The sequence below is a fragment of the Danio rerio genome, chromosome 24 (assembly GCF_052040795.2).
Source record: "Danio rerio strain M-AB ecotype USA chromosome 24, GRCz13ab, whole genome shotgun sequence".
In the NCBI taxonomy this organism is placed as follows: domain Eukaryota; kingdom Metazoa; phylum Chordata; class Actinopteri; order Cypriniformes; family Danionidae; genus Danio; species Danio rerio.
In genome coordinates, this window is record NC_141044.1 from 44,897,501 (window position 1) to 44,910,000 (window position 12,500).

The following is a 12,500-nucleotide window of genomic DNA, read 5'->3' on the forward strand; positions in this document are numbered from 1 at the left end:
ATCAGCTCAATAATGTTCATGTCTGGTGGCTGGGCTGGCCAATCCTGGAGCGGCTTGACCTTCAGGATCTTTGATGTGGAGGCTGAAGTATGAGCAGGAGCGCTATCCTGCTGGAGAATTGTCCCTCTCCTGTGGTTTGTAATGTAATGGGCAGCACAGATGTCTTGATACCTCAGGCTGTTGATGTTGCAGATCTCTCGCACGCCCTCATACTGAATGACCCCAAACCATGATGTCTCCTTCACCAAACTTGACTGACCTCTGTGAGAATCTTTGGTCTGTGTGTATAATGCGTGTGTGTGAATGCGTGTTGTGTGTGAATGTGTGGCAAAAGTGTCCAGACAGTGTTCTGAGTATGTGTGTGTGTGTTCCTGCAGAGATCAGCTCACGGTTTCCAGACGCTCCAGAAGCTGGAGGCGGTGGACAGAAGAAACCCGATGCTGATCCGCGTGGCCACCATCACCGACACAGAAGACCACCGAGTCAAAGTGAGCAGAATCACCACACACACACACACACACACACGCACAGTCTCATTTGATATCATCGTCTTATATCACGCACACCGTCTGATACGGGCAGATATGGAAGGAGATTACTGACTATTTTCAGACACAATTCCATTTTCAATATGTGGATGCATAAATTATAACATAATCAATGCTTTGGCCAATCCTGCATTGCCGTTTTTATTTCCGCTCTGGCGATGGTGTAGTGACTGACACATCGCAAATGAAAACGCAAAGGTTGTTTGCAAAAGCATTTCACATGTCTTACAGGTGTTGTGCATCTAACCAGCCACAACTCAAAGGGAATCAATGATGTAAACTCTTTTGCATTTGAGTTACTGACATTTACACACCTGTCAACATTGGGATGTGAAAATAAGGGATATGGCCACCATAATAAGGGATTGCATGCCATTTCTTTACTGTATAACTTACACAATCTGATTAAAGAGCAATGAATGAATATTTGATTTAAAAATGTTTTTTTGATTGCATTAAATATCAGAGGTGTGACTTTAAAAATGCACACATCAAACATTATAATGAAAGCATTCTGTTGCTTGCATAACTGTTTAAGCTGATTTAGGACAAAATTAGTTGTGTTTGAAAAAACCCCACCAAGATCGACATTTTTAGATATTTTCTTCTTCTTCTTCTTCTTCTTCTTCTTCTTCTTCTTATTCTTATTCTTCTTATTCTTATTCTTATTATTATTATGTGTGTATGTCTGTTTAAACACTCACAGAACCCAGACTTTTGCTCTGCTTCAAATCGCGAGTGCAGAATCCGTTTAGGAAGCAGTGTGTGTTTATCACTATGGAGCGGGTCAGCTGACAGTCACGCACCGCTACATTACTATTTTCAGGATAGCATATGAAGGGGCGACGGCACCTGTAATGAAAAGGAAAGGGAATCCTGCCATATTTATATTTATTTCAGAGTGTTTTCATGCCTAAACAAAGTGAAAGCACAGAACAGACTCAATGAGTCTTATTTAAGAGCAAGGGGTGACCCCTGGTGGTTCGGCGGTATGTGTTGTGTATACGGAGACTCGGCTCTTTATTGTTGATTTGCCACCCTTCAGAGAAACACTGGAAATACCTTTATGGAATGATAGCAGAATTAAACTGTAAAATACAGGAGAATCCCGGGAAAAACATGAAGGTTGACAGATATGCATTTACACTGACACCTGTCAATCAAATGACAAGGGGAGGGACTATTCTATTAGGCACGTTTATATTGAAACTAATAAAAACTAAACTAAAACTAAGCACTTTCAAAATATAAACTAATATAAACTAGTAAATCTGCCTCTAAAAACCTATTAAAGTTGACTGAATTTGAAAAATTAATATTTGTTTTTTATTTTTTGTGCACTTCTCTCAGTTATTCCTGTTCATGTTAAGCACTTTGAGTTGCCTCTGTGTGTGAGATGTGCTATAGAAATAAACCTGCCTTGCCTCGTGTCTCAGGTTCATTTTGACGGCTGGCACGAGAAGTTTGATTTCTGGGTGGATTCGGATCTGCCGGACCTTCATCCTGTGGGCTGGTGCTCCAGGACGGGTCATCCACTCGAACCACCGCCAAGTGAGTGTGTGTGTGTGTGTGTGTGAGAGAGAGAGAGAGAGCAAGGCTTTTAAATGAAGGTCGTCCTTCAGCACAGACTCATATTAAACATCTGTCCTCTCATTATTCACACCCGCATCACTAAAAACACTAAACACTAAAAATTGCACCTTCATTTCTATTTTATATATGTTATTTTTGAATATTTCTTGCTGTTTATCTTCAATTCTTCTGTGTGTTTGGTAAATGTTCATTTTAGTTTCACTCTTTAATTTACTTTAATCTGTTTTAATATACTGATATTCAGATTGCAGAGTTCTGAGTTTACTGTACTGCGTCCACCTGAAATACGACTCAATGCAGTAATAGTGCTGTATGCAGTGTGTGTGCGTGTGTGTGCGTGCGTGTGTGTGTGTGTTCCCATTATGCCACACTATTAGATCACATGATAAATTACCAGCCGGACCCGAGAGATGTTAAGTTTTACTGTGTTTAGTATGATATATGAAACGTCATTATCAGGTGTGTGTGTGTGTGTGTGTGTGTGTGTGTGTGTGTGTGCGTGCGTGCGTGCGTGCGTGCTTGCGTGCGTGTGGAGCCCGTTATGGATGAGTAATGCTGTGTGTTTTTACTACTGGAGAATATTTACAGTAGTATATTTGCAAATTAATGTGTTCATTCACTGATTGAGTGTGTGTGTGTGTGTGTGTGTGTTCTGCAGCATATACTTCGCTCTCAGACGTGAAGAGCTCCGTGAATCAGGGTGTGTGTCCGACTCCAGGCTGCAGAGGAATCGGACACATTAAAGGAGCAAAATACACCGGACACCACAGGTGAGATGAACCACACGCACACACACACACACACACACACACACACACACACACACACACACACACACTTCTCACACAAACACACAGTGAGATAATTCATCAGTACGCTCTTTTCAGAAGAGGGCGGAGCTACAGATGCATATGCATAAGCCAGGGCCGGAGTGGGACTCCTTTTCAGCCCTGAAGTTTCAAGCCTCAGACCGGCCCAACTCAGTTCACGACTGACTATATTAAAATAAGGTCATTTCCAAATCAGTTTCTAATGACACTATCACGTCTTTTTTTGAGAAAACAGCTTCTTTAGAACTTCAGATGTTCAACAACCCTAACAGTATTATATGCCTTAACAATATAAATGAAAACAATAAGTTACTCTAACGAGGATCGAACCCGGGTCCTCGGCTTCTTAACCTAACGTGCTAACCACTGGACCACAATAGCTGTGTTCAGAAAAGAGACAAAACTGACTTATAATAATGACTTATAATTGAAATAATGAATAAAAAGGCTGTGGTCAAGTAAATAAATAAATTTAAAAAGTGTGACTGCTGAGAGCGAAAGATTCTGGAGCTAGGGACACCGGCCCTCGCGGCCAAAAAACAGACCGGCCCACCGGGAATTCTCCCGGTCCTCCCGATTAGCCAATCCGGGCCTGGCATAAGCATAGTGACAGATGTAAAGCAGCAGTGTGTGTGTTGTGAGTGCTGGTCAGGTGTGTGTGTGTGTACTCCAGTGTGTGCTTCATGCTTCTGTCAGTCTATGTGGCTCCTGTCTCTGTTCATCTAGAACTCCACATCTATAATGCTCTTAGTCTATGCTGACATCATCTTCAGCAGCTCAAACACTCTAATGGCTAATGGACAGACGGCTGCTTCTCACTCAGTGCTGCTGCTTATGCTAATGAGATGGAGAGATGGGCACTAGTGGGTGGGGCTTTCCCCCTATAAGGTAGAATGCCAATCAAAGTGTTTCATTCATCAAGTCTGATTATAAACAACATAATTTACTCATGTTTAGCGTTACAGGACATATTCAACTCTTGAAGAAGTGATGTTTGCATCATAGCCCCTCTATAATATCTTTTCTGCTCAGAAAGAATTGGACTGTGTTTCATTAAAGCCTCATTTACATCCCATTTGCATGCATTTGCATACAGTTTATATCAAAAGCAGCTATTTAAGCAGAAGCGCAGTGTCACGATGCAATTTAGCGAGCAGATGAACACTGCAAACGTTCTCATCTTCCAGAACAAATATCTTAATATTCTGAATGAGGAAGACATTCAGAGATGTGTAAATATGCTGGAGGTGAGAGAAATGATGAATGCACATAATAAATCTTTTAAACAGGAAGGCAAGATTATTATTGTTTTCTGCTGACAGAGTTTATTGTTATTTTAGTTTTTATTATGACTTGTTTATTTAAAATGTACTAAAAAAGCAGAACATGAACATTCATTCATTCATTTTCTTGTCGGCTTAGTCCCTTTATTATTCCGGGGTCGCCACAGCGGAATGAACCACCAACTTATCCAGTGCGTTTACTCAGCGGGTGCCCTTCCAGCTGCAACCCATCTCTGGGAAACATCCACACACACTCATACACTACGGCCAATTTAGCCTACCCAATTCACCTGTACCGCATGTGTTTGGACTGTGGGGGAAACCGGAGCACCCGGAGGAAACCCACGGGAACGCAGGGAGAACATGCAAACTCCACACAGAAATGCCAACTGAGCCGAGGTTTGAACCAGCGACCTTCTTGCTGTGAGGCGACAGCACTACCTACTGCGCCACTGCGTCGCCTATTATTGTTTATTTTTATTAAAGGTGATTAAAGTTCATTAATAAAGGTAAACAGGTAAAGCCTCTGAGGAAAATAATACACATTTATATATTAAATAATAAATTGTGTACAGTAGTAACGGTGCAATACTATAATCAGGGTTCCTACTGTCATGGAAAACCTGACAAACCCACACAACACAGTGGCGCAGTAGGTAGTGCTGTCGCCTCACAGCAAGAAGGTCGCTGGTTTGAGCCTCGGCTGGGTCAGTTGGTGTTTCTGTGTGGAGTTTGCATGTTCTCCCCGTGTTGGCGTGGGTTTCCTCCGGGTTTCCATGTCAGTAAATTAATAAATAGCTATGTCTGTAAAGTTTTATCAATATTTTTTCCACATGTTAGGCTGCTGCTGTTAGATGAATTTTCCAGAGAGGCTAGAAGAAAATCGTGAAGCTCTTTTTAATATTTGTTTATTATAAATATTTTGGAAATATTTTTGTTACATTGAAAATGCAGGATACAACAAGCGAATCCAGCTAAAAAAAGTGTTTACAATGCCACTTATTGGAGTATTTAAGCATCATAATTAAATTAAAAATGAGGTGAATACCTGCAAAAAAAGTCCACATTTTGAGAAAAGAGAACGACTCCCTTCACCAGGCTGGCTGTGGGCCTGACTTGTGTAAATGTCTGTAAATAAATAAAATAATATAAATAACATGAAAATGTTGATATGATTTATAGGGCGACACAGTGGCGCAGTAGGTAGTGCTGTCGCCTCACAGCAAGAAGATCGCTGGTTCAAACCTCGGCTCAGTTGGCGTTTCTGTGTGGAGTTTGCATGTTCTCCCCATGTTCGCATGGGTTTCCTCTGGGTGCTCCGGTTTCCCCCACAGTCCAAACACATGCGGTACAGGTGAATTGGGTAGGCTAAATTGTCTGTAGTGTATGAGTGTGTGTGGATGTTTCCCAGAGATGGGTTGCGGCTGGAAGGGCATCTGCTGCATAAAAACCTGCTGGATCAGTTGGTGGTTCATTCCACTGTGGCGACCCCGGATTAATAAAGAGACTAAGCCGACAAGAAAATGAATGAATGAATGGATGAATGATATGATTTATTTCTGTCTTTCAGTAGAGATATCATAAGAGAGACTTGCTTTGTTCAGCATATAAGTAGATCTAGCTGGAGTTGCATTGTTAACATTAATCAAGTTAAAAAGGTTTTATTTTTTAAGTTAATATATTAAGTTTTAGTTATGATTCTCCCATAATAATTCTGCATAAATCTGCAGATTTTTTTACAAGATTCTCCACAGAAATAGCAAAAAAGATTCTGTCTGAGCCTAGCGATCGCCCACATTGCCCTCGCCTAAATCAGCCACTGTGTGTGTCAATACCTGAACACAAAACTCCCCTGTACAGCGGTTAAGAACAGCAGCTGCCATTCTCATTCCTATATTCTAAAGCATGTTTCTTCTGCCTTTACCAGGGGTGTCCAAACTCGGCCCTGGAGAGTTTAGCTCCAACCCTAATCAAACACACCTGAAGCAGCTAATCAAGCTCTCGCTGCGATTTAGAGTGACGTCGCGGCTCCCGAAAAGTTTTGATTAGGCAATATCTATAATCAATAAACATAGATAAAGTGTTTATTTTTATGGCACAAACCAGTACAAATCCAGCACTAACGAATGACACCTGTTTTGTGCAATTTAGAGGAAATAATGGGGCGCTGAGTGACGTCACGGCTCCCGAAATGTTTTGATTAGGCAATATCTAAATAATAAACATAGATAGGGTGTTTATTTAAACAGCACAAATCCAGCACTAACGAATGACACCTGTTTTGTTCAATTTAGAGGAAATGGGGTGGAGTGGGACGTCACGGCTCCCGAAATATTTTGCTTATATCTAAAAGAGGAAAATGTATACCGTGTTTGTTTTAACGGCACAAACCGAGCACAAACGACCTGTGCTGTTTTGAAGTCATGTGTGCAACATGGGGTGGAGAGTGACGTCACACGGTCAGAAAAATGATGCTTAATATCTCAAACCTCAAACCAGCACAAACATTCATTTTTGCGGCACAAATCAGCACAAACGTAGCACAAACGAATGCCATAGTTTTGGGAATTATTTGTTTTTTTGGGGTGCCAGCTTCACGGAGGTTAGAAACTTCCTGGCAGGTGTGTTGAGGCAAGTTGAAGCTAAACTCAGCAGGACACCGGCCCTCCAGCAGGACACCGGCCCTCCAGGACCGAGTTTGGACAGCCCTGGCTTATACAGTATCATAGTCATAACTCAGAAGTGTCTTAAATTGAGCACTTCATTTTGTCCAAAACATTTTCAGCAGATTCTGCCTGGCTCTGCTGATCAGTTAAAGCAAAGGAGCATCGGTCAGACTATTCCTGCAGTCAGTGATGAGATGGGTTTAAAGAATGCTCACTACTTAATAACAACAACAGGAATGTTTAATGCACATTTAATTGTATATAGTTATTGGAATAGATGTGTCCTGCTGAATTAATCCTACATGTCCATGCTCATATTTCTCATGGGTGTGTGTTTGCGCTGATCTGCTGCAGTGTGTGAGTTTTCTTCATGTTGCTGTAATTTGCATCAGTTTTTAATAAAGTGAAATGAGCCTGACGCTGTTGATATGAGCCGCCTCAAGCCTTTATTACAGTAAACAGGAGCTGAAGTAAATAATAATGATGCATAATTTACCGTGCATATTAAAATGAGCCATCAGAGCTGCTTCATCATCTGCGCTTTATTCTAGACGAGCCAGTTCAGTGTGTGTGTGTGTGCGCGTGTGCTCGTGTGCATGTGCGTGCGTGTCTGTGTGTGTGTGCGTGCGCATGAGTGTATGTGTGTGTGTGTGTGTGTGTGTGTGTGTTGTTACTTTGAGCTCAAGCAGAAAGAGAAACTGAGAGTCTTAAGCTTGGTGTTTGTGTGATGAACATGTTGATGTTGTTCTCTGCAGTTCTGTTGGTCAGGAAATCAGTCTGGAGTTAAATTACACTCAGTGTGTGTTTAACATGCAAAGATTTGTTAAACAGTGGGTGTGTGTATCAGGGTGTGTGTGCGCACAAGTATGTGTGTGTATATGCAAGCTTGTGTGTAAAAGTGTGTGTGCAAATGTATGCGCATGTGTGTGTGTGTGCACATCTATGTGTGTGCGCATGTGCATATCTGTGTGTGCACGAGTTTTTTCGAGAGTATGTGTATGCGTATGTGCGTGTGATTTTTGCATGTGCATGCTTGTGTGTATGTATACTAGTGAGTGTGTGCGTGTGCACATGTCTATGTGTGTGCGCACAAGAGTTTGTTCAAGTGTGCGTGTGTGTGTGCAAATGTCTGTGTGTGCATGTTTATGTATGTGCGCGTGCACATCTCTGTGATTTTTCTGTGTTTGTGCACGTGGCTGTGTGAGTGTGCATGTGTGTAATATTATTTTTTGTGAACACTTGATTGTGAATGAGTGTGCGTATGCAAGTGAGTGTCAGTGTGCAAAAATGTACGAATGTTTGTGTGTGCACATGTCTTTGTGTGTGCATGTGCATATCTGTGTGCGCACAACATTTTTTGTGTGTGTGTGTGTGTGTGTGTGTGGTTGTGTGTACGTGTGTGTGTGCGTGCACAAGAGTTTGTTCAAGATTATCTGTTTATGTATGTATGTGTGTGTGTGTGTGTGTGCACGCTTAAGTGTGTGTGTGTGTGTGTGTGTGTGTGTGTGCGCGTGTGCGCGCTCCAGCTCATGTCTGACATCAGTGTGAAATCCTCATTTTGGCTTTGCTGAATCTCTCAGAATGAAGCGGAAAATTGTTCATCTCAGATGTGCTGAGTGAGCATGATGACTGTGGAGCAGCGGAGAGATGGAGAGGGAGATTTACATCAGTATATTCAGTCTTTTACTTCTGCTGAGTGTTCAGTGGAATCATCAGTGCAGATATTAGTTCACAGAGCTGGCCAACAGCAGATAGATGAATAGTCAGGTTAAATTACATAAAAATAGTGCAATTCGCTCAGATTACTGCACCTTAAATGTAACGTAAACTACTTTTATGGTAAAATCCAAATGTAGTCAGATTACACCACTATTAAAGAAATCTAAATGTGATTCATCAGTCAGATTACATGACCATAGAGGTGTAATCTAATAGAGCAGTGGTTCTCAAACTGTGGTATGTGTGCCACTAGTGGTACATGGGCTTACTTCTAGCGGTACGCAAAGGAATCACTTTTAATGAAAGAAAAAAAATTAATACGCTTTTGTTACATCTTTGTCACTTGAGCCTCAAAATTTAACCCACAGGTTTTAAAAAATGAGTAAGAACTGCAGCACAACGCGCTCGCGTATTCCAGGCATACCCAGTTGAAAACATCTTAACTTTTAGAATGCCGCACCGCGAGTCATGTGACAAGAATCAACTGATCAGCTTCATATTTTACATAGAATATATCTTCGTTAGACTAATGATCTCAAACGCAGAGCACCCAAACACTGCAGTGCTTCTTCATTTTCTCCATAAATAAAACTCATATCAGAGTGCAGCAATGTTCTGTCTGCTTGACATCCTCTGAGGAAAACAGGTTCCCGAGCAATCTACATACAAGCTAATGTTTAGATATCAAAAAGTTTTACAAGAGCGTCATATGTACATGCAACATATATTTCAAAATCTATCAAAAATTGAATACATATGAACATGACTTGTTTTTGAACTGTGCAGTGCTGGAGCTGCTTAATTTGGCCAGCTTTGCTGCTTTATTTCATTACTGCTCATTATGGTGGCACTTGGAGAGACCAATTTTTTTCTGAGGTGGTACTTGGTGAAAACAGTTTGAGAACCAGTGTAATAGAGTTTATCAGTAGCTGTGTTTCCATCCAAAAATGCGAATAAACTTTATCCGCAAAACTGGATTATCGCATAAAATTGGTGCGAATGAAGCATCGTTTCCATCCAACGAGTCAAAGCAAACAAAATCGTCACTTCCTGATTAACTGGGGCCAAATATCAACAGTAAAAACTGCATTTGCTGCAGTAGAGAAGCTGCATCAATCTTTTCTAAATGAATGCGCCTCAGAAGACAATCCTGACCTGCAGTGAGCGCGCGGTGGCGTTTGAAGGTGTCAGACACGGAGCACAGGCGCTCTTGAATCTGGAGGTCATTAATAATATAATAACTTTAATACTGAAATGGTAAGGCGTTTATAATGACCAAAACAACATTTCAGATGGTTTATAATGTGCTCAGCCTGACGTTTTATCCATTCACACACGTTTTAAGCATCACATGATCTCTTTCAACAAAATCACATCACCTTTTTTAATGCGCATGCTGGAGTTTGTGCGGTAAAAGTGTTTCCATCGCAGTTTATGCGCATCTTTTCTTATCGAATAAAAAGTTTATCCTACCCAGTTAGGCGTATAAGTTTTTTATGCACATTTTCATTTTTATGCGCATCATGGTGTTTCCATCAACTGTTTTTTTTTTATGCGCATTTGCAAAATGCACATAAAATAGGTGGATGGAAACACAGCTACTGATCTCCCCGCTCTGATGTTCACACACTGATCCAGCTGGCAGAAATGTGAACTGTGTTTTTAATCAAGCTCACGCTGTAGGCAGTACCCTGTTTGTTTATTTCGCAGAGCAGTAAACTCTATTCTTAGAGATGTGAGTGAGAGAGACCTGAAGATGTTTTCAGCTGAGCTTCACTCCAGAATGGTGTGTTTGTGTGTCTGGAATCACACACAGCTCTTTTATAGAGGTTCATACAGCGTCTGTTGAATGCTTGATTCTGATTGGCTGCTGGTCTCTCTCTGGTGTTTGGTTTTTGTTAGATAAAGGCTCAGCTAAAGTAGTTCCGGCAGGTTTAGAGCGCATTATCACTCCGCTGAATGATCATGAGTTATTTCACTGCTACAACAGTCAAACATCACGTCAGAACACAACAGAAGGCTGATCAATGCAGTATTATACATTTAATCAATAATGACATGCCAACTGCTGGACGGCGTGGTGGCTCAGTGGTGTCGCACAGCAAGAAGTTCTCTGGTTTGAGTCTCAGCTGGCTCAGTTGGTGTTTCTGTGTGAAGTTTGCATGTTCTCCCCGTGTTGGCGTGGGTTTCCTCCGGGTGCTCTGGTTTCCCCCACAGTCCAAACACATGCGCTATAGGGGAACTGATCAACTACACTGACCAGTTCTATATTTTGTGATTTTTCATTGTCTCTGAATCTGACTATCAAGATCTGAATGTTAAACGCAGCTGTAGAGGATGCTTCTATTACCGCACTCTTCATCAGCTCTTTATGTCAGAAAAGATGACTGTTATTGTAAGTTTTCCTCTTCCTCTCTGCTCCTCTCAGTGCCTTCGGCTGCCCGTATTCAGAGATGAACATGAAGAAGGAGGCGGTTCTGCCGGATCGACTCGGCGGAGAGAAGCAGATCACATTCGTCCCTGTGCACTTCGTCCAGAAGACCAAACGCCTGTGTCCAGACGAGGAGGAGGAGGAGGAGGACGAGCAGGAGGACGAGGAGCATGTGGAGAACAGGTGAGGATCAGACACACTCTCAGATGCACAGATTCACAAGGCTGATTTTATCAGTCACACACTGCAAAACCTGCTCTATTAGGGTGCTTCACATCTGTGGTTTGCTTCATTTGGTCAGCACCAAGGGCAAATAATGATGCATTGTTGCATTTCTGCCGTCTTTGGGTCGTTTTCACAACACACTGATTGCTTTGAACAAGTGGAAAAGAGCCAAAATGCAGTCATGTGACAAAACCTTCATCACTCATTGGCCAGATGTTGTTGAACATAGTTCCTCAACTGCTTTTCGAGTGGTCAGAACTGGCATGCGGGAAAATGCCAATGAACTCCTGCTAGTAAACAAACCGGCAGACGCAACATGGTGCTTTTGTCTATGGAGCTTCGACTGCGCTGCTGATTGTATCCCTCCTCATGGTGTACTGTATAGTTTGTTTACTTCACTTTAGACAGACTGTACATTTCGAAAGTAAAGCACAGCTGCGGCTGAAAACAATGTTTAAGGCATGGCAAACGGAGATGGTGCATTGCAGGTCACTTCAGGAGGCGTGAATTAATTTAGTTAAACTCTGACGTGCTCGTCTTCTGGAAATATTACCAGCGATCCATCAGGTTATGTTTTCCTGTCTCTCTCTCTCTCTGTTGGTGAAGTGCTGTCACCAAATATTTCTCCTCTACATGCCATAATGCACAGCACATCAGCCTACAGCAGCTGGATTAGTCGAGGAAGGCGCAGTACTTTTTGTGGTTGGGTCTGTTTTAGTTCTCACCACAAACGAACCGCTCCAGGGTTCATTTGAAAGTGCACCGAGAACACCTCTTAGAGGAGGTCTCTGTCTGCTGCTGTGGTCCGCTTTTGGTGCCCACTTGAGGACGATTGCTGCATTCACACCTGCCCAAACCAACCGCACCCAGAGGGAAGACCAACTCAAGTGCCATTCAGCCAAGCTAAATAAGGCAGGTGTGAAAGCACGCTTACTCAGATTTATTGTGTAGTTTCTGGTCCAAATATTGAAGATTTTAAATCAAGCATTTTCTAGAAGAGTATAAAATATTGTCTTGTTTTAGATTATTTATATCAAATTTTGAGACCGCTGCAGCCCGCTGCTTAATGACGTAGTTGACCAGGTCTGCTGGTTGCCTACACCTCCCCTACCCTAAACCCAACCGTCACACTAGCATGGCCGTTACCTTAGTATACGGTACAGGGTCCGCTATGTAGTTGATGATCGCCTATGCCATCAAGCTGC

General features: G+C 42.1%; 1 protein-coding gene across 3 annotated transcripts in view; it reads left to right on the forward strand.

Annotated features, from left to right (window-relative positions):
* Positions 1–12,500, forward strand: part of l3mbtl4 (L3MBTL histone methyl-lysine binding protein 4) — a 67,831-nt gene that overhangs the window by 29,362 nt on the left and 25,969 nt on the right. For all 3 annotated transcript variants that reach the window (XR_015525448.1, XM_087310206.1, XM_087310207.1), the window contains exons 12-15: positions 378–488; positions 1,985–2,099; positions 2,800–2,911; positions 11,068–11,253. Coding sequence is in view for 2 of the 3 variants with exons in the window: in XM_087310206.1 (XP_087166332.1) it covers positions 378–488; positions 1,985–2,099; positions 2,800–2,911; positions 11,068–11,253 (524 nt within the window). In the remaining variant the exon portion in view is untranslated. The remainder of the gene's footprint in view (positions 1–377; positions 489–1,984; positions 2,100–2,799; positions 2,912–11,067; positions 11,254–12,500) is intronic.